Below are 19,407 nucleotides of genomic sequence, written 5' to 3' on the forward strand. Positions count from 1 at the left end.
GACATATATCCATACAGATGGGTGGATTCTTCCACACAGAACTGAAACTTAGAAAACACACAGCTCCAGTCCTCCAAATGAAAGGTTTTCTGGACTAGTGGGACAGTGTGATGGTGCACAGCCCTGACACAGGAGTATAGATGGAGCGTTATGTAATTAATACTCCTCCTCCTATGCAGATACAGTAGACAAGCCTAGAAATTGTGGCCTCAGCTGTAACAGAAGCCCTGAAATGACTGATGCAGCTCATATGTACAGTGTCATTTCAAACACTCCTGGATTCCCATGAAGCAGCAACTCTTGACTCAGCTAAAGCCTTTGCATCCACTGTAATGTGGGTTTTTTACAGTAACACCAGACCCCCTCTACAGCCACGCAGCATGCAGAGAATCTGTCTCACCCACACACACACACACACACACACATACACAACATACAGCCCAAAGAAAGCTGCTGTTTATCTGCTATCCTATAATTTACAGTGCTGGCAAGGACAGGTGCCTGGTGAAGCCAAGCCAGACAGAGAAAAGTGTTGAGGGGTTTCTCTTACCAACAAATCCCCCCTTCTTCAGGAATCCCTTTCTTTCCTCTCCCCTTCAGCCGGCTTCTTCCAGCGCTCCAGCTTTCATCTCTCCAGTAAATGACAGCAGGAGGAAGAGAACGAAGCACTTTAAATCATCAGCATTCCTCTTGCTCTTGTGTTTTCGCTCCGACTCTCCTCTCTTCCAGATTTCTCCACAGCCTCCGGGGGGGTGGAAAGCAGGACCATCAGTGATACACCGCCGCGCGCTCCGCTGCAGGAGGCTGAACGTCAATCACACAGGTAACCTAGGGAACCGCTGGGCCCGCCCCCCCAGCCAACGCTGATTGGTCGGCAGGCAGAGAACCAGAAGTCACAAGTCCTCGCAGATCCACAGATGGGTACACGGCGAGCCGTGCTGGGATCATGTACAAAGCCAAGCAAACAGTAGTGGATTGCGGTACTTGTGAACTCGCTTTCTCTTCTCTCTCTCTGACTTCAGAGCCTACCGCTTTATTTTACAGTTGCTTAGCAACAGACTGGCGTGTGTACGCGCGCGCGCGCGTGTGTGTGTTGCAGAGCAGGAGGATGGATGTGGGAGTGAGGAAGGAGTTCAAGTCCTCAACTCTCTTTCCCTCCGTCAGAGGTGTGGATGGATGTTGAATATTTCAGCTCTCAGCAGCAGCAGCAGCAGCAGCAGCAGTCTCTTTCGTTATTGTGGAGGCTGTTGTTGCTTCAGAGCAACCTGCTGCAGGCACATGAAATACGACACTGACTTTTGGTTAAAAGGGGAATATTGGAACTTCCACAAAACACAAACTACACCATCTCAGTATACCTCAGACCAAAAGAGGTGATTGGAAGTATTTGTGTAATTTGAGATAAAAGGTTTATTATCCCTTCAATCCCGTAGTTACACAGTTTCAAAAGAATGCAAACGTGTTCAGCTAAAGGAAATGTCTCAGTGTCCAAAGAAACTCTTCGAACCACCTCTTTGCTTCCCATGCATATGTATGAAACAGTTGTGGTTTTATAAATAAATAAATAAATAGGATGCACAGAATGCACCTTCATAGGTCAGACTTGCTCCATCCTGATTCAATAATCACATAAAAGTTTTATATATAAACCACATCTCTGCACTTTTAGTTCTGCAGAGAAGTCTGAGATGCAGGTAATAAGTTGCACTGCACATGCAGTATTTAATAAAACCACTGGAGACAAAAATCTGCTGTTCCTGTAGTGCAGAAGTTCCCGCAATCCTCAGAATGACAGTGAAACTGATTGTACACACAGCTCTCATCAGGGAAGACATTTTCACTGTATGGCAAAGGGGAGATAATTGAAGAAGTTCAAGAAAGTTTTGAAGGTGCAAACTGATGGTTTTATGTTTTCTGTGAGAAGAGGAAATTAAGAGACAAAAGAGGTGTAAAGAAATGTGTGCAGAATTACATTTACAGTTTAACTGAGTTGAATTGAAGTGCGTTAGAAACAGACCCACATTTTATTTAATGTAGTATTGTTCTTTTCTCTTCTTATTGTTCTTTTGTGACAAAAAGCTTGAGGGAGACGCACGTTTGTCCTCTAGGTCTTAAAGGGACTCGTTGGATGTGAGAAAATTCTCTCAAAGGAACTGACCTGCAGCGGACTGTCCTTGCTCTAAAAAACTGTACAGCCAGACTTTCCATTACACAGTTTGATACTACATGATATGGAACCAAATACATCAGCCTGTGAGATGAACTTTACAGAACAGGGACTGTATGAGCATTTAAACATTTTCAAAACTAGAACGTTGTTTGATGATGACTGTCTGATGGGTTTTAGCATGCAGGTTTTGTTGTGGGTTTTTGACATTGTCTGCAGCTTGCCCCGAGCTGTCAGAGTGAATATACTCACTGATATCTGGGCCTTTACTGTTGATGCTTTGGAGCCCCACTGCACAGCTGCAGCCAGCCTCTCAGAGTGCTCACTCGAGGATGAAAACACATCAGGCGCTCTGAGAATTTAAAAAAAACAGGCATGAATATTCAAAGGGATTGAAGAAAACATATGGTCAGTGTTAGCTTAATGTGACTGGAGTGGAAAGTTTGCTTCAGACAGAAGCTCACATGTGTGGACCACCAGCTTCTCTCTCAAAGCTGTGGCTTCGTTGTGTGGCAAAAACATTAAAATAACATCCCTTCTGACACATTCATGCACAATATAAAATATTGTCTCTGTGTACAACAGGCAGGCCTAACGCATGGTATGTGTAAAAGAACTCACCACACCCTTACAACAGAGTCGCATGGTTACCAACAAACACACAAGGCAGTAACTCATACATTAAGTAGTTAAGGAACAAACCAAATGTGTTTTGCAACCTTCAAATGAATGATTGTACTATTTATTTAGAATAATAAGAGGGGAGTTTGTGTCTTTTGTTTGCAGAATCCTCTTTGAACCTCTTTGTGGTGCTCCTACTAATGCTAATTAAATATTTGACCATACTTTATTTTCAGCTTCCTGACAGACTTTTTTTTTTTTAGTTGCTCTTGATAAACAGCAGCTCTGATACCAGATGGAGAGGGAAACGATCTGTGGAGACTGTAACATGGTGTTTCGCTCCGCCGGGCTGCTTGAGAAACACAAAGCACTGCTCTGCGTTGGGAGCAGGGCAGGACGCTCTCGGGTGCAAAGACACAGCTCTGAACTGCTCATGAGAGACAAACCTGGAAGTGTGGACCTTAAACGAACAAGAACGCCTGACCTTGTTCAGGTAAGTCATACTGATCTGGTAAATTGGAGCAGAGCAGGTGCCTTATGTGAACAATCCCTACTTTATGTGAAACCTCAAAATGTGAGCACTTGTGAATGTGGGTGAAAATGCAACAAATATTAGTTGTATTATTAGTATAACAAACATCTCATTTTGCAGGAGATGCACATTAAGCGTTGTTATATATTTGTTAAAGGTTTTATAATATTAAGTCTCTCCACAAAGTTCAGAATTGCTGTTGTAGCAGGTTTCTGTTTATAATGTTGATGCACTATATAGACAAAGGTATTCAGACAGGGGCTGGAGAAACACATCAACATCTTGTGGAAAGCCTTCCCAGAAGCTGTTAAAGCTGCAAAGCTGTTTGTGTATTTAGAATGTGAAGTCATTAAAGTGCCTGTTGGTATATAATGGTCCCAATACTTTTGTCTATATTGTGTGGGTCAAAAAAAATTTGTGGCAGTGAGTTTGATTTTATTCAGATAGCATTTCACTTAGATAGAATGGACAGAAGTCAGTTCTGTTCATGGGTGGATGCTCTACGAGAGAAGAGATTAGAACTGATGTGTGGGGAATCTCATGTCACGGAGAGCCACAAACAGAAGCGATGGGGAACGCTGCCCTCGTCTTTGTGTGTGTAGCTGACAGGTCGCCACAGGAACACGACCAGAGGGAGGAGTGTCGATGCCAAACCAAAGCCGGCGAGAGCAGAGGACATACCAGCAGCCAGTCACACAGAGAGCGCCGCTCTACGAGATCTCACGGATGAGGTGAAACTGAATGGACCGAACTTCATCCTGCAGCCATAGCAAACATCTAGACACAAAACAAGTGACAAAAAAAGAAGCATTTTTCAGCTGTGATTTGTTATTGTTCTACTAAAGTTTCTTCACAATAACGGAATGGGGATGAAGGTGTCAGGGCAACGGTTTACTTGTTCATTTTAACTGTCATTTTATCAAGCACTGCAGGCATTTTATGGTCTTTGATGAAAAATTCATGTTTGAATATCATTATGTCAGTCAAGACACATTGGAAAAAGTAGAGTGCTACAAATATACATACACACACCAAAATGCTTTAAACTCTTGGGAGTATTCATATTGAATGTAAAACAGGTTCTCTTTTCTGACTTTCAGTTTCACAAGTTGAGGGTGTCCATTGAAGAAAATCTGTCCAACTGGTCGAAAAGGCCTGCAGATCCTGAGGTGGACTCAATGTTTCTTCTGTCTTCTTCTTCTTCTGTCTTATTTCTCATGCAGTCTTTTCCTTTTCACCCTTATTCCTCTGAACCTTTCGTCCTATGGTACTTGGTGAGCACTTTAGTCATGTCATGCACATTTCTTCTATGTTGTAAAATCTCTTAAATAATCCATTAAGTCATCGTCCAGTGGTGTCACAATGAGTCACAGGTCACTCTGAACTAAAACCAGTACAAGACAAGAGTGCGTTTTTATGACGCTGGGTCTCAGGGTGACAAAAGAAATGAATTACTTTGCTCCGGGATGTAATGTGTTTAACAGCCAATGCTGTACATGAGTCATCTATAAACGTGGCGTTCTTTAGGGCGATGGGTGTCAGCTGGGACACAGCGAGAGACTGAAGGAGATGAGGGAAATGGCGACGCTCCATGAGCGCCAACTGGCCCTGATACGAGGTCACAACCAGCAGCTGGAGCAGCAGAGAGATGGTGAGGAACAAATGGAATAAACTACCGAATGTAATCCAGATATCCTCATCATAAAAATCTAAGCATGTGTGTGTGTGTGTGTGTGTGTGTGTGTGTGTGTGTGTGTGTGTGTGTGTGTGTGTCAGAGCTGGCCCATCAGGTAAGTGTCCTGTCTGAGCAGAGCAGCACGACTCACCTGGAGAGTCTGTTGATGGAGCTCAGAGAGCAGGAGGAGAGAAATGGGGAGACGCTGCAACAACTCGCCGAACATCTCCATCTACTACAGTAAGTGTGTACAAGTACATTGTATGTGTACTAATGTTAATGTAAAATGTCCTTATCATGAGACTAAATCCTTTCCTCAAGCAACAATTACATTCAAATTTAAAGTAAAAATAATACCAGTAAAATACACACAAAAGATAAACAGACAAAGAAAAGAAGTCAGACAGCATTCAGAACCGTGTTTGGTTTTTGTTCTTTCGTTGGGATTTGTTGATAATAAGAAAGATATAAAATGAAGCCAACTTATTCTTTCAGTACAAGTACTTACAATAATACACAAGCACAATACAAGGGTAAAAGTACACAGAGAGTGAGCAGTGTTCAGCAGTGACTGTTGAACTCGGATCAAACCTGACTGCCAGAGCAGGCTAAGATACAGCAAAGAGTTTATTTGATGTGTATTTATTAGGGTGAATTACATCAGCACAGATTCACACAAAAAGAAACGACTGCTTCTGTTGTGTTCTGCCCTTCCAAGATGAATATTTAATGATGTGTGTTTTTTTTCCAGCTGCTTGATGACTCAGAGTGTCGGTTATGTATTTCATTATGCCTAAGTAGTTCCTCATTGCAACATTTGCGATAGAATAAACTGAAATTCCTAATTTGAGGTGGACCACGGCTGGGAAACTTTTCATAGATGCTGCAATTTGATCTAATTTAGATGATCTACTGTGTTTTCTCTTTCTTTTTAGTGTGCGAGGGATTTCTGTACCCGTTGATCAGACGGAACCACGCGAGGATAAAATGATGCATCATGACAGCTTTGAGCTCATTTCTTGTGCAAATGGCCCTCTCTCTACCCAGATAAAGTATGCTCCCAAATCCATTAAGTCATTTATTTAATACTTTTTTGGAAGAAAACACAAGATGGAGTGCAGGTTTTTTTTTGTTTCCCCCTTTGTCTGGTTGCTGCTGAAAAAATCATACTGCATTCATGTGAATATGAATTAGTCCCACTGAGCTGCCTGGTTAAATGAGGGTAACTCAGGTGTCTTTGTTGCAGAGCCCTGCGGCAGGCGTACATGCGGTCAGGTGGGTCAGATCCAGCCATTGTGGCACAAATGATTGACCTGCAAGCAGAGGCCCAAAGTCTGGAGAAGAGCCAAGCAGTGGCAGCCGGCAGGAGTAAGACTCATGATGAATGAAGAACAGAAAATATGTGGTGCTCGACACTGTATGATTCTCAGTCATCACAGCTGTGCTCAGTGGAGCCTGCATTAAGTTCATTCAGCTCAATTTTTCCACTCTAAAAGCTGATTTCCTCCACTGACTCCATGTTTGTTAGACATTTATTCATGCACACTCCAGACTAATGACAAAAAACTGAGGGTAATTAGCTTTTTGGCACTTAGCCACATTTCTGTTGTCCTCGTGGCCAGAGCTGAAGCCTCCTCAGCGGGGACCGAGCTGCGAGCTGCTGGCTGTGGAGCAGGAGAACCGGAAGCTGGAGGAGGAGATCCTCAGGATTCAGCTGGCCAGAGGGCGACACCATAACTATGAAGGTTGGCGAGTTCTCACAAAGAATAGACTTTTTTTCTCTAAAAGCTAAGCTGGAATCAGTTAAAATCAACAAGTAGTACAGTCCAAATTCCATGCAGTTTTACTGTGTTGTCAACATGATAAAGGTACATGTAAGAAATAAGAAGAGAAACACACAATCAGCCTTATGTTATCTATAACAGCTTTGTACCACAGGACTTTGACTTGTGTGAGTTCCTACACTGTGACACATGCAGCTTTAGGAGTTGAATCTCTTGCCAAGGGAAACTGTGATCATGATTTATTGCGTAATAAAAGTGCTGCTGACTCTGTGTACTGAACGTTTTTATCCATCCTGTGCTAAAAACAACATTTTCCTAGATTGATTAAATGTGTGAAAAACATAACTCTGTCACCGGCACCCATAAATATGTAAACGGGTATTGGTCACACAGGTCCGGGGTGGCTGTCTTCACTGAGGACACCTTGTGTTTGTGTGTCCTCTCTCAGCGCTGATGACTGAGTTCGAGCTCATTCAGCGGGAGAACCTAATGCAGATTCCCAGCTTACAGGCAGCGATGGAGAGAAGCAAAGAAGCTCCCAGGCCCAGGAGGCAGCCTCCTCCACCTCCACCTCCTCCTCCTCATCCACTCCCACTCCAAACCAGCACTCACATTCATGCGCCTCTTTCACTGGTACATGTTTTACAGTCATAGTCAAACACATTTAATCTCATCATTTGATTGATTTCTCAACCCTTAATTATCAACTGTGCTTGTGTATGACGCTGACATAGTGAAGTCTATGTGTCCCTCAGCTTCAGGCCAGATCCTTCTCCTCACCACCGGGAAGATGCATGTTGGACTCCCTGGACTGTCTGGGCCCGGCCCCCTACGACCCAGAGTCAGTCTCTGCACCATCCTCAATATATTAGACCATTTACAGGCCATTTACCACTCACTGAGCTCACATCAGCAGAGGAAATCCTCTCAAATAGCCCATGGTCACATTTAAGTAATATTAAACTATTAAATAAACATTATCTTAGTGAAGTGAAATTGAGTAAAAATCCATCCTGTGGTGTTTCAGAGCTGGTTTCATCGTCTTCTACGACCTGGTGCTGGGAGTTAACGTCTCTCTGAGGGCTCTGCGCCTGGTGACAGCTCTCTACTCAGAAGGTCAGGAGGTGGGACCACCGACGCCGCTGCCCCCCGTCCGGTGCCTGCCGGGAGAGTCCCAGCCTTACACCCAGAGCCTCAACCCTGGAAACTACGCCTTCCTGTCCATCAAACAGCCTGTACCCAGGTACGAGACAGACCCTCTCACGCGTGCCTCCTGTGAAGGCCGTGTGGCCTGAGCTCAACCCCCTGAAGAATGAACAGGTGAATTTTGTTAAAAGTTTCCACAGATAGAAACATTAAAGTGAGGTTTGTTTGCCTGAGAACAGAGTACTGTTGAACAGACTGAAAAGAAATAATAATAAAACAAGATTTCTAAAAATGTACGTGAACCTTTCCTCCCGCAGGATTCAGCCATCTCCCTCGCTCTCTCTAGTGGTGGAGGTACAAGCAGCGAAAGATTTGGATGTTCACGGCCACGAGGTCTTCAAACTGGTGTCCCACGGATGGACGCAGATGGATCTCTTTGACCAGTACAACCAGGTAGAAAAGTGTATGTAAACACATGCTGTGTACTGCTGAAACAATTTAAAATTATGAAGCTCTCATAAATATGCTAAATATATTGTACTATACCAGTTTTGTCAATGTTGACTTTGCTGATATTTGATTTTGTTCTATTTCTTTAAGAAGATAATGCAGTTTCTATTTCTTCTAACATTCACATGGAAAGGAGCAAAGTCCTCCATGTGGCGTTTGGTTAAATAACAGCAGTAACAAAAAATAAAAGGAAACAGTTTGTGTCAGTGCTGTTTTTTTGACAGTAATTTGATCTGAGCAGCCGCAAACACCGAATGCACGTCCAAAAGCATTCATAGTAGAAAATTACATGACTATTTACAAAAACTTCCATACAATTTGTATTCAGCAACTGACTGCATTTCCAAGACCCAGTGCTGCATATTATTAGCTTCTGTATGTCATAACATTTAAATATTGTCTGCACCTACAGCTCCGTAGTGGCCACTGGAGGGTGCCAGTGCGCAGTCTGCCTATCAGACCCTCATTAGGCCTCGCTCAGCTCAACTCAGTACCCCAGGTACCCAGAACCCCAAGAGTTATTGAACATGAACAGTACTATGAGCCACTTGGGTTACCTATAAGGTTTTTGGGACAGGGTGAAGCGCTGCAGTAAATTACAGGCCTGTCTCTGTGTGTTTCTAAGGTGGACAGCATGGAGCTGTGTATACGTTTGGTCAACGGACGAGATGGACACATACAGACTCTGGCAAAGCCTGATCCGACCAGCAACAATCACTATAAATATCCAGCTGTGGTAAGATGTTGATTAGGGTGTTGAAATTAAAATATCAATCAATACCAATCCTCATCCATTTGTGTAATTTTGTCAATAACGATGCTTTGTGATCTTTAGGAGAGCTAAAATGTGCCGCTGTTGGTTTTCCTTGCATCTCGATGCAGGTGCCCCCACATCCTGCGACTGTCCATGGAAATGCAGTTCTGCCAGCACTAGTTGATCCACACACCACAGAAGTCAATCAACTCTCCTTTTTGCCTTCAACTGATCACCAAGAGCCTCCACCTACAGACGAGGCCAGTCAAGAGTTGGAAAGGACAAGAACACCTTGAAGACAACCAGGATGCAAAATATCCCTACTTGTCTAAACTTTGATTATTGTGTGAAGAGTAAATCAAGGTTCCCTCTCATCTCCTAAAGTCAGTGAAGGCTCATTTTCTTCCCTTTTGTCGTTTTTGAAATATGCAGGAGTCTACAGTAAAAGCCTCGTTATGCAGACTGGTCTGTGCCATGGACAGAAGTCTCTTCAGTTTCGTATAAAATGTATAATTTACTGCCGTAATTAATGAAAATAAACACCCGTCACAGTTCCCAGAGATCATGGTGATGTTTCCTAACGTTTTGACCAACAGCCTAAAATCCAACAACTGTTCACTGTACCCAAAAACAAAACAAACAAAAAAAAGCCTCAGACATCACTCCAGTTCATTTAGGAACCACTGAAAGTAAATGACTATTTGTCATTTCAGTAATAATTGCTAGTTTGGAGCAATTAAGTTTGTGATTTGTAGAAAAACTTTAATACTGAAAGTCTAAAGAATTCCGTGATACAAACTTACATCTGCAAATTTGTTTTTATTCTTTTTTTACTACAAGTATACAAAACTGGACAGACAAATCTATCAAAGTGGATCTTATTTACAGAAACAAAAGTGTTGAAGGTGGAGGGGCTGGACAGGCATGCTGTGCTGGCTTCGTAGATCAGGAAAGAGACGAGGACAGTCACGCTGAAGACTCAACGGTAGACGACTGGTTGGCAGGCTACAGGGAAGAAAGGGGGAAAAAAAAGAAAAAACTTTCATAAAAAGGGAGGAAAAGCTTGTACTCGTTGTTTTAAGAGCATGTGCTGCTCGGGTTTGTCAACTAATGGCACTGAAGAACATTAACAAACGTGAACTTTTCAAGCAACAACAACAACAACAAAAAAAATAAATAAATAATAAAAATAAAAAAATTAAACTTCAACCACAGTAACAATTGTACACACACACATTGAGAATTTTGTAGTGGTGTAAAGGTCTGGTCACCTTTAGGTCTTATGTCTGAACTTAAACTAGCCAAAAACACAACAGTGTCATCGTGTTTAAGCAGCAGTGCAAGTTTAAGCATCAAATTATACAGGATTCCTCCAGACTTCTTTAAAGGCATTGCTGTGGTTTTCAAATACGACTTTCATCCAGAGACATGAAGAAACCAACATTCAAGCCTTCAGAGAAAACTTACAGCTACTGAAAAACAACCTGATGACCCAAATGACACATGACTGAACTCCACCAGAAACCATAAGCGACTCCATCTAAGCAGGGTAGCATCAGCCTAAGCACCAGATTTTCAGAGTGCTGTCCTGCAGGTGAGTCAGTACGGAAGACAGAAGCCTATCACTCGCCTCCTGTGATTTTCCCTCCTGGACTCCATTGCCGTTGCTGGCACTCGAGTCATCGCTGCCATTAACTGTGGCTTCCTGTTTCGCTTGTTTAGCATCAGTGTCCTTTACTGGGCTCTCCTCCTCTGGTTTCCTCTGTGTAGAAACATAAAACCGGGACAAAGGGACGGGGAGGAGAAGACTGAACTCTTCTGTACGCAGGTGTAGTTAAAGCAGGAAACTGGAACCACCAAGGAGCCATCAAGGTCATACACAATTTTAAATCATGCACACAAATCAGCTAACTTAGCAAATAGCATGAAGCAGCAAAACAACCACCTACACACACGCACCACAACTACAGTAACGCAAACAGAAGCCACCGCACAAGCCAGACCACAACACACAAACAAACTAAAGGTTGACATTCACAGGAAGCCGTAACATCCCGATAACCAAAGCAGGCAAGCACATCAACACTGCAACATAAAGTGAGTGGTACGTGGCCAGTTTCAGAAAGAGATGATTACAGTTCCAATAGGTCAGCTGATAAGGATTTCATTACTTATTGATTAAGGATTGGCTGGCCACAGTAAAACAGAACAGGATCTCTTCTTGTTCTGAGTGGACCTCACCTTTTTCCTGACGAGGTGGGAGATGTCTGAGGCTGCTTTGGAAGATGAGGCGCTGTCAGAGGACGAAACTGGGATCTGAAATAGAAAAGTTTGGCTTGTTTCAAGAGGTTTTGTAGAGCATTCATGTTATGCATAAATGAAGGCACCTGAAGAGTTAAGCACCAAGGCAACACCCTTACCTGGCTGGCTGCTGCAAAAGCTGAAGATGAGGGGCCCCCATTTTCACACAGGAATGCTGATGAGGTTGAGGCTCCGCCCTGTAAGACGTCAGTCAGTCAGTTAGTGGCTCCAAGCCTGGATGGTACAGTGTACACTGGTCATCCTGTGTACTCACTAGTGTCTGCTGGATGGCCTGGGAGGCAGCGCTGGCTGTTTTCTGGCTTTCCTTGGCATCCTCCACTTTTTCCCTAATGTCAGGCAAAAGCTGCTTCAGCTCCTCCATTTCATTCTTCTCTTCTGCTGCTCCGTCTGCTCCCTCTGCAGCAGCTATCACCTCCTGCAACATGGCTTCACAGCGACCGTGATCATCATTTGATGTTCAACTTTTTTGATAGAGATGCAGCACCTACAAGCCACCCGTTACCTTATTTACACTCATCTGAAAAATAAAACAGCGGGTGTCCAGAAAAAAAGAACTTCATACCCAGACGGATCTCGATGACTTTTATGGAGCTGTTGTAGTGCTGGATGGCCTGGCTGTACTGATCCATGTAGCACAGTGTGGTGGCGACGTGATAGTGGGTCTCAGCCAGCAGACGACTGTGGGAAGGCAGGTGCTTCAGCTGCAGGGCAAGACACTCTTGGAAGTCTTCTAGTGCCTGGGGATAGTTTCCTGGGGAAGTGAACACACTGGATTTTAGACAATAGGGTTACATTTACAACAAACATTCATGTGCTATGCTCAGTTTTAAAAAACGGAATCTTTGAGGGGAAAGATGTGTAAAAAAAGGAGAGTGAGAAGCCCGGAAATCCAACCCAACATACCTGACTCGGCACTGACTTCTCCAAGCTTCAGATATGTCTGAGCTGCCATCAGCTGGTCATCTTTGCTTTCCTTTCTGTGAAGTTACAAGAAATGCAACAGTTTTACCTCAGATTATCTTACATGCTCAAGCAGGGTCCTTATTAATATCAAGCACCCAGATTTTTGACAAGCCCTGCTTGTTAGAAATCTCATTTGTCCTGTGCACATCTTTCTAAAGTGTCAATGATTTTGTGTTGCTCTTATATTTGCTTACCTTTTGTAGATGACTTTAGCGACCTCCAGCATCTCCCACGCCAGCTGCAAATTCCCAACTTCCTCTTCCTGAAAGATGGGGAAAGGCATACGTCAAAAAAACAAACAAAACAAAAACAATTTGCAATGATGTTACTGGACTTGCGTAGTACTGGCACTCACCTTATCCTCCCCATTTCTTTCTCCATCCTCATCGTCATCATCGTCGTCGTCTTCATCCTCATCATCTGCTGAAACAGAAGGGTAATTACAGAGCTATATTTTATTTTTCTTCATAGACAGAAACCCATGCAAAGTGCACTCTGTAAAAACTGCAGTGCAGTAAACCCTTCTGCTGGTGCGGTTCCCCTTCACCCATAGTGAAACACCCGTTCATGTGGCTCATTTCATAATCAGTACCAAACCTGTGCTCCACCAATCCACACAAACTGTGCTCTGTATCTGAAGATGTACTGCCCTCTGATTCCTTATCTTCTTCAGCCTCCGTCTTCTCACCATTCTGCTCTTTTGAATCTACCTCCTTTCCCAGAGTTTCTTTTCCAGAACACGCAGTCGGACTTTCCCCGGCACCGTTCACAGGAGCAGCTGGGCTATTCTCAACTCCATTCACTTTAGCTTCCTGGACTGAACCCTCTTCTTTCCCATTCAAAGAGGAACTTGAGGGTTTCTCTGATCCACTCAGATCCTGTTTGACTGGGGACTTTGCCACACCATTTTCCTCTTTCTCCTCAGTGCTTCTCTTTCCATCCACAGACTCCAGCTTTTCCTCCTCTGCCATAGCATCATACACCTGTTTTCGTAGCTCATCTCTAGTTTTTTCTGCACCAGGCAGCATGTGAAAAATAGTTTCAAATTACCGTTTGAAAGCCAAGTTCAGCTTTTCCTGAAAACACTTAACAGAAATCTCACAAGTCATTTTATCAGAGGATTTTACATGTTCATTCTGCATCTGTTTAGAAATGGACATGGGAGGCAAATGTAAACATTTTGCATAGGATTAATAAGAAAACATGAACACTGACAGTAAACTGTTTGACTTCTTACCTGCTCTAAACATGCACATGTTTACATTATACTACTTGGCTGGCCCAGTGTTTTACTAGAACTGGGATTTAAGAAAATACATGAAAGCAAAAATCTCTGAAAGCAGGGGAGATAAACTTCCGATTTGGAAATAAACACATAACTAAATAACTAAACTAACTAAAAATAACAGATTATTTTGTTATATTTCCTGGTAGGGAATCAGAATGAAACAGCATTACTACAAAGTTATTTTTCTGGACTTAAAATACATGAAACAACATTTCTAATCCAATTACTTTCAGGAAAAATACTGCTGTCGTTATTAAATAGTGAGACACTGACCATCAAGACTGTTGGCACTCTCAATATTGGAGTTGTGAGGCTGCTCCTCTTCCTCAGATTCTTCTGGGACTCCCTCCAGGGCATTACCAAGGACACTGTTCTCCATCCTATACACCACACAGAAAGACCGTCAGAAGATCTAACAGCATAATCACAAAGTAACACCATAATAATCATAAAGTAATAGCACCAAATGGACAATACAAGTAAGTTTACAAAGTAACCAACTGTATTAACCTGGCAAGCTCCAGTAAGGACTTCCCACACAGGAAGAAGGCCTCGCCACACTCATCTGCAGTGTCCCCGTACTTTGCAGCCCTGGCAGATACACATTACAAGTCATGGAGTGGGTTAGTTTTAGAAATGCAGGTATACAAGGTGCATTTCAGAGTAAGACTCAATTCAAATTTGAAAAGTAGCTGTGAATACAGTTTCACTTTCGATTTCTCATACACACATTCAGACAAAGATCCAAGGACACCAGAAAATGACTGACTGATTACAAGAATGCAGTGGAGCCAACTATACTTCTATAAAACCCTAGTATTTCAGAGAATACAGTTCTCAGTGTTGCTTTTCTACTGATACTCACAGCATGCTGCAGGCGTCCTGGAAGACATTGACAGCAGAAACAACATCTCCCATCACTAGGTGTTTGTTCCCTGTGCCAATCAATTTCTTTGCCTCCTCCATTACGTCAACTGAGCTGCGGGGGGAGGACAAAAACACATGCCATGTCAATGTTGAATAACAACCTGAGCAGGACCAGCGGAGTTTTCCGTGCGGACACTCACCTGTCTGCTGCAGCAGCTGCTGTTGATGAGCACGGCTTCTCCTCTGCACTGCAAGAAGTGAGCGGAGTTCAAAGTTGATATCGGTCAAAGTGAAAAACAAGCTACTTAACTTGACTGTAAAGCAAGACTACAGTAGGCACGAGTAACTTTTACTGCTGACTCGGTAAAAGTTACGCCTTACTGTTGTTAGCATCGTTTGGTTGTTAGCCAACTAGCCTACCAGTGGGGTGACAGTAGTGTTTGTTAGCTGCGCCTGCAAGCACGACCACGTACAGTTAGCTTACCATCCGATTACGTTCACGGTCACTGCCATTGACCGTCAATATGCAAAACCTAGATGGTCATGCAACCAATACACGTTACCTACCATGAAAGGTCGTCAGCGTTAGCTGCATTATCTGGAGTTAGCTACATGCTAGCTAGCAGTGTTTGCCCAGCGTACATTATACAGCGAGAAATTACAAGCAAGTCTTACCTCCCGGAGCTTGACGCGGCAGACGTTTCCTCTGGCATTATTTCTGAACGATAGTAGAGACGATGGAGGGAGACAAAAGAGGCGGTCTGCTGTGTAGTGAGTGAAGTACAGATGGACCTCCTGTGATAGTCTTTGTTGGCGCGCTTAAATAGAGAAAAGAAGGCTTTCTATTTCCGCTTAACTTGGGACGCGGGAGATTGGAATTAAAGGAGCCGCAGCAAGTTTCATGATGTATTCAAGGCCCGTGGGGAAAATAACTGTGTTTTCATGACTGAGTACGAAACACTGTAGTGTCAAAGACAAACATAAAACATCCAAATGTTTATCTACTCATAAGTTCTAAATTGACATTTTGTGGACATTTTGTTTGATTGGCGGTTTCTTGCATATTGTAAATGTTGATATTCATCAGAAACAAGGAGATCAATTAAATATCGTTACTCACAGATTCTATCATTGAACCTGAAAGCTCAAGTGAGCTGGTTTCATCTTACTTCGCTACTTCACATCCTGTCACTGTAATGAAGATCTGAGTGGGTTAGCTTGCAAAGTAAGGACGTCATGATGTGAAAGAGACAAGCGAGAGAAAAATAACAACAGCTCCAATAATAATAATAATCATAATAATAATGATAATAATAATAAGAAGAATGTTTTGACCACCCGCCGCAATAGAGGCCGACGGCGCTTCTGGAACCGGAAACAGAGAGGAGTGAAACCTCTCTATGAAAATGTGAAAATGACTGAGCTTTTCTATGGAGAAAAAGCGGTGTCCCCACCCGCCGTTTGGTCACATTTACTACCTTGAACCAAATTGTGAAACAATGTCACATTTTCTGTCAAATTGTTTACGGTTTTTGTCTAGTCTACTTTCTTAAGTCATATGTCCGCAGACTGCACACAGGCCTCGTTGGCGCAGTAGGCAGCGCGTCAGTCTCATAATCTGAAGGTCGTGAGTTCGAGCCTCACACGGGGCAGACTTTTATATTTTTTTTGTTCACTAGATTTTTTTGCGTTGCTTTAGGTGCTTTACCAACTAATTGCAACCAGCTCTTCAATAAACTTCCCACTGACAGGGATCATAATCAAACTTAATCACTGTTGGAATTCTGGATCAAACCAGACTTTCCTTTTGGATGCCCCAAAAGCTGGTGCGGATCTCAAATATGGAGAAGAGCTTCGGGGCTTATAAAGCAGTTAAACTCAAGAAGAGTCTTGTCCACCTCAACCGTGACTTCATCCACAACAAAAACGTCAATGCAGTTTCACCAAATTACCACCAGGTGTCAGCGTATGACAAGCCTTTGGAGCGAGGGTCCCCTGTTGGCGCTGCAGTCTGTAGTTTGACGAATGAACATGAAAGAAAACATATGAAAACCAAACATGAGTCACAAGAACTGCTTTTATTTATACATATTAAGTCTATATTTATATATCCTAAAGTGAATTGTGTTTAACAATAATTCAGCCAATTATTAGTCCTGGACTTCACAAAGGCCTAAGTCTAACCAACTAGTATGCAAGTATGTAACTAGCTTAGCCACTGGTCATCTGGAACTTGGTAGAAGGCATACTGAAGCAAAATTGTGTTTTATCAAATTATTAACAAAAGAAAAAGTAAGCTACTGATATTCACTAGCGTGGATGCTAACCAGTACCTAGTTGTTAATGTGACATTAGCTGTATTAGCGTAAATGAGTTTTGTTGCTTAAACCTCCAATACTCAGGTGGTTAATAGAAAACACGTGACATAACTTAAAAAGTCCATACAATCAACACTTGCAGCCATTTCAATGAGGAGTTTTTATAAATACCATGATGTTATGGCCCAGAGTAACCAGCGGGTGGCGCCCGTGTTCCACTGTCATTCTGTAGTTTCCTGTGATTCCACTTCACTCAAGCGATCAATCAAGTGTGGACCTTATCTGCAGGAGCAGCTGTTAGAAAGTATGCGTGTGAGAGAGCTATAAAGTCAGCAAATACTAAAAAAAAGAACACGAACAGATACTAAATAGTGTTTTGGAAGGTTTCTGGGCCCACATGTCAATTAAGTAATTGAGCTGAAGTGAGTGAGTCAGAGTGAGGGAGGGGGGCGCTGCGTCCGGACGCACGGACTTTGGCTGCAGATGAAGTTTTCAGTCACACTGAACCGTAGGACTTCTAGGAATTCATTTTACCCGTCTAGGCTGTGTCTATCCCCCGACTGAGATGTTGCGATGTTCCGTGCGGCCTTACAAAACGTGGACTTGTTTTGGTTGATTGCGTTTTACTTCGTTTTTCTGCCGGAGACTGGCTGTAGATCAGCCGATGTGGACAGCTGTCATGAGGTGAAGACAGCCTACATGATGCGCCAAATAGGCCCGGTGGAGCTGGTGCCAGACAGGCCAGGAACAGGTCAGTCAGTCCCTTTGGAAATAGCACAGTAGAAACTCTAAAGGAGATTTAAAAAAATAAATAAAACAAAAAGGGACAAGAAGCTACACAGAGCACGAGTGTCCATAAGTAGATTTACTGAAGTATGAGTTTGTATAATTTTGAGGTACTCGATACTTGATATTTTACTCAGTTACACTTTAAAGGCAAATATTTCTCCTTTTTACTCGATTTGTCTGAGCACCATTCACGTATTTTTCAAGAAATCGAGATTTCAAATACAAAACTTGCGATGAGTTTATAAATTATAATGCACTATTATAAATCAAACTGTTGAGCGGTGTGCCGTAGCCTTTGAGATTTACTTAACCACCAAGTTTGTGTATAAATCATAAATCTGTAGTAATAATATGTATAGAGTGCATTGTATAAAAGTAAATACGTATATAACACATATAAATAAAAAAGCATGTAAACTTTAGCCTATATAATGATAATACAGCATGATGCAACGCTGCTCCTTAATGTTTTCACTTTTGATACTTTAATAACATTTTGTTGATTTAATTTTTCATTGAGGACATGTAATTGACTGTTTTGTCTTTTAACAAAGTATTAGTGAAGCATTCAAATAAGCCCATACGTAAGATCCACAGCACAATAAGATGGATAAACCTGCTTTTGACCATCACACACTTTGAGGTTCACTCAATATAACTGGGCTGAGTTTAACAACCGTCATGTGCTGAAAATAGTTTCTTGAATGACTACAACGTAAGCGAACAAACTCCACGTAGTATTGAATAGTCAAACTCTAACTTAATATCTCAGAGGTTTGCAAGACTAAAAGCATTGCTGTGACTTGTAGTCCACGCAGGGTTTAAACTCATAGCTTTATAATGAAAGGCCAAACTCCAAATGAGAATTCATCAGCGTGCAGTGTAGGCCAACACTGCTGAGAGAGAGAGAGAGACAAGCTATTTCTGTTGAAAACTAACCAAGATTTCTACAGAGCTCTTGAAAGCATCTGTGGCTATAAGAGGTGGCGTTAAACATGCAGTTTCCTGAAAGCAAATGTGACATTTTGTGTGGCTCACGAGACTCTTTGTAGTCATTTTGTTGGCATTAATTCCAGATTTCCCCGAGTACTGCAGGGCTTGACGATAAGCATTACCCACTTGCCAGGGGGCACGTAAAATGCCACCACTAGCTAGTACATCTAGTAACTCGCTTGTCCAACCAGGCAAGTTGTAAAAACACATTTAACACATATTTCTTTCCAGAGCTGATGATGTAAGCACCAGAGGAGTTGCTTTCTTCTCTTCTGTCTCAAGATGTTTTTGAGCTGAAGCGCAAGCAAACTGGCAACAGGAGTTTAGTTGGGTGGTGTTAGTGGATGTGGTTGACTCTATGTATTGCACAGTTTGCTGCAAGTTTGCAAGCTTGAGAGCAAGGCGGATAAGACTAAACATGACAACTGACGTCTTTCTTTATCGCTCAATATTGAAAATTATTATTAATTAGAGTCTTTGTTGGTATTTCATAAATGTTAACTAATAGATCAATTTGTATCTGAGCAAGTAAAAATGTAACTTTGGGCAAGTAAATTTCTGAAGTCAAGTGGTGGATTGGACAGGTGTTAAGTTAACAAGCTTTATTCTCTTTTCATCTGACAGAAAATAAGCTGCCGCCTCGTCATAATTACACGGTTCATGAAAATGCATACGAAT

General features: G+C 42.5%; 3 protein-coding genes and 1 non-coding gene across 12 annotated transcripts in view; 3 read left to right on the forward strand and 1 right to left on the reverse strand.

Moving 5' to 3' along the window:
* The first annotated feature begins 428 nt into the window (after window positions 1–428).
* On the forward strand, window positions 429–9,746 carry ccdc17 (coiled-coil domain containing 17). Of its 3 annotated transcripts, XM_046392258.1 has the most exons (16): window positions 430–980; window positions 3,052–3,281; window positions 3,923–4,051; window positions 4,421–4,489; window positions 4,848–4,971; window positions 5,097–5,235; window positions 5,931–6,047; window positions 6,242–6,363; window positions 6,618–6,740; window positions 7,228–7,412; window positions 7,535–7,620; window positions 7,807–8,022; window positions 8,243–8,378; window positions 8,848–8,934; window positions 9,061–9,171; window positions 9,318–9,746. In XM_046392258.1, exons 2-16 carry the CDS (start codon window positions 3,084–3,086, stop codon window positions 9,483–9,485), a joined length of 2,010 nt encoding a protein of 669 aa, XP_046248214.1. In that variant the 5' UTR covers window positions 430–980; window positions 3,052–3,083; the 3' UTR covers window positions 9,486–9,746. The 3 variants fall into 3 exon arrangements, 2 of the variants coding, with proteins under 2 accessions (XP_046248214.1, XP_046248215.1); XR_006843652.1 differs by lacking the exon at window positions 9,318–9,746 and having other exon boundaries at window positions 429–980; window positions 8,243–8,388; window positions 9,061–9,103; XM_046392259.1 differs by lacking the exon at window positions 430–980 and having other exon boundaries at window positions 2,862–3,281.
* A 242-nt stretch (window positions 9,747–9,988) lies between these two features.
* LOC124060890 (nuclear autoantigenic sperm protein (histone-binding)) lies at window positions 9,989–15,470 on the reverse strand. Of its 6 annotated transcripts, none has more exons than XM_046392261.1 (15): window positions 15,305–15,470; window positions 14,830–14,877; window positions 14,628–14,741; window positions 14,273–14,353; window positions 14,036–14,142; window positions 13,067–13,486; window positions 12,830–12,897; window positions 12,669–12,736; window positions 12,415–12,488; window positions 12,074–12,262; window positions 11,765–11,937; window positions 11,610–11,687; window positions 11,431–11,505; window positions 10,820–10,951; window positions 9,989–10,194 (listed from the first exon to the last, which is right to left on the reverse strand). In XM_046392261.1, the coding sequence occupies exons 1-15, from the start codon at window positions 15,340–15,342 to the stop codon at window positions 10,156–10,158; spliced, it is 1,704 nt and encodes a 567-aa protein (XP_046248217.1). In that variant the 5' UTR covers window positions 15,343–15,470; the 3' UTR covers window positions 9,989–10,155. The 6 variants fall into 6 exon arrangements, with proteins under 6 accessions (XP_046248217.1, XP_046248219.1, XP_046248218.1 ...); XM_046392263.1 differs by having other exon boundaries at window positions 12,830–12,894; window positions 13,124–13,486; window positions 15,305–15,469; XM_046392262.1 differs by having other exon boundaries at window positions 13,124–13,486; window positions 15,305–15,469.
* Window positions 15,471–16,208: 738 nt separating this feature from the next.
* trnam-cau lies at window positions 16,209–16,281 on the forward strand. The gene has a single exon. It is a non-coding gene; the product is annotated as a tRNA-Met (tRNA).
* A 925-nt stretch (window positions 16,282–17,206) lies between these two features.
* LOC124061100 (glypican-5-like) overlaps window positions 17,207–19,407 on the forward strand; it is a 42,464-nt gene continuing 40,263 nt past the window's right edge. Inside the window, exon 1 of one of the 2 annotated variants that reach the window (XM_046392641.1) lies at window positions 17,207–17,698. In XM_046392641.1, the coding sequence (XP_046248597.1) occupies window positions 17,521–17,698 (178 nt within the window). In that variant the 5' untranslated portion in view covers window positions 17,207–17,520. The remainder of the gene's footprint in view (window positions 17,699–19,407) is intronic. The other variant, XM_046392640.1, reaches the window with a different exon arrangement.

The sequence above is a fragment of the Scatophagus argus genome, chromosome 6, assembly GCF_020382885.2.
Source record: "Scatophagus argus isolate fScaArg1 chromosome 6, fScaArg1.pri, whole genome shotgun sequence".
NCBI classification, from domain to species: domain Eukaryota; kingdom Metazoa; phylum Chordata; class Actinopteri; family Scatophagidae; genus Scatophagus; species Scatophagus argus.

Bases quoted from the DNA above. Each gene is read 5' to 3' on its own strand.
- LOC124060890 (XM_046392261.1), bottom strand. From the start codon at position 15,342: ATGCCAGAGGAAACGTCTGCCGCGTCAAGCTCCGGGAG. The intron at 11,938-12,073 runs GTATGAAGTTCT...GTCGCTGTGAAG, and splicing joins AGTCATCGAGATCCGTCTGG to CCATGTTGCAGGAGGTGATA. The intron at 11,688-11,764 runs GTGAGTACACAG...GACGTCTTACAG, and splicing joins AGGCCATCCAGCAGACACTA to GGCGGAGCCTCAACCTCATC.
- ccdc17 (XM_046392258.1), top strand. From the start codon at position 3,084: ATGGAGAGGGAAACGATCTGTGGAGACTGTAACATGGTGTTTCGCTCC. The intron at 4,052-4,420 runs GTGAAACTGAAT...TCTGACTTTCAG, and splicing joins TACGAGATCTCACGGATGAG to TTTCACAAGTTGAGGGTGTC. The intron at 6,048-6,241 runs GTATGCTCCCAA...TCTTTGTTGCAG, and splicing joins CCTCTCTCTACCCAGATAAA to AGCCCTGCGGCAGGCGTACA.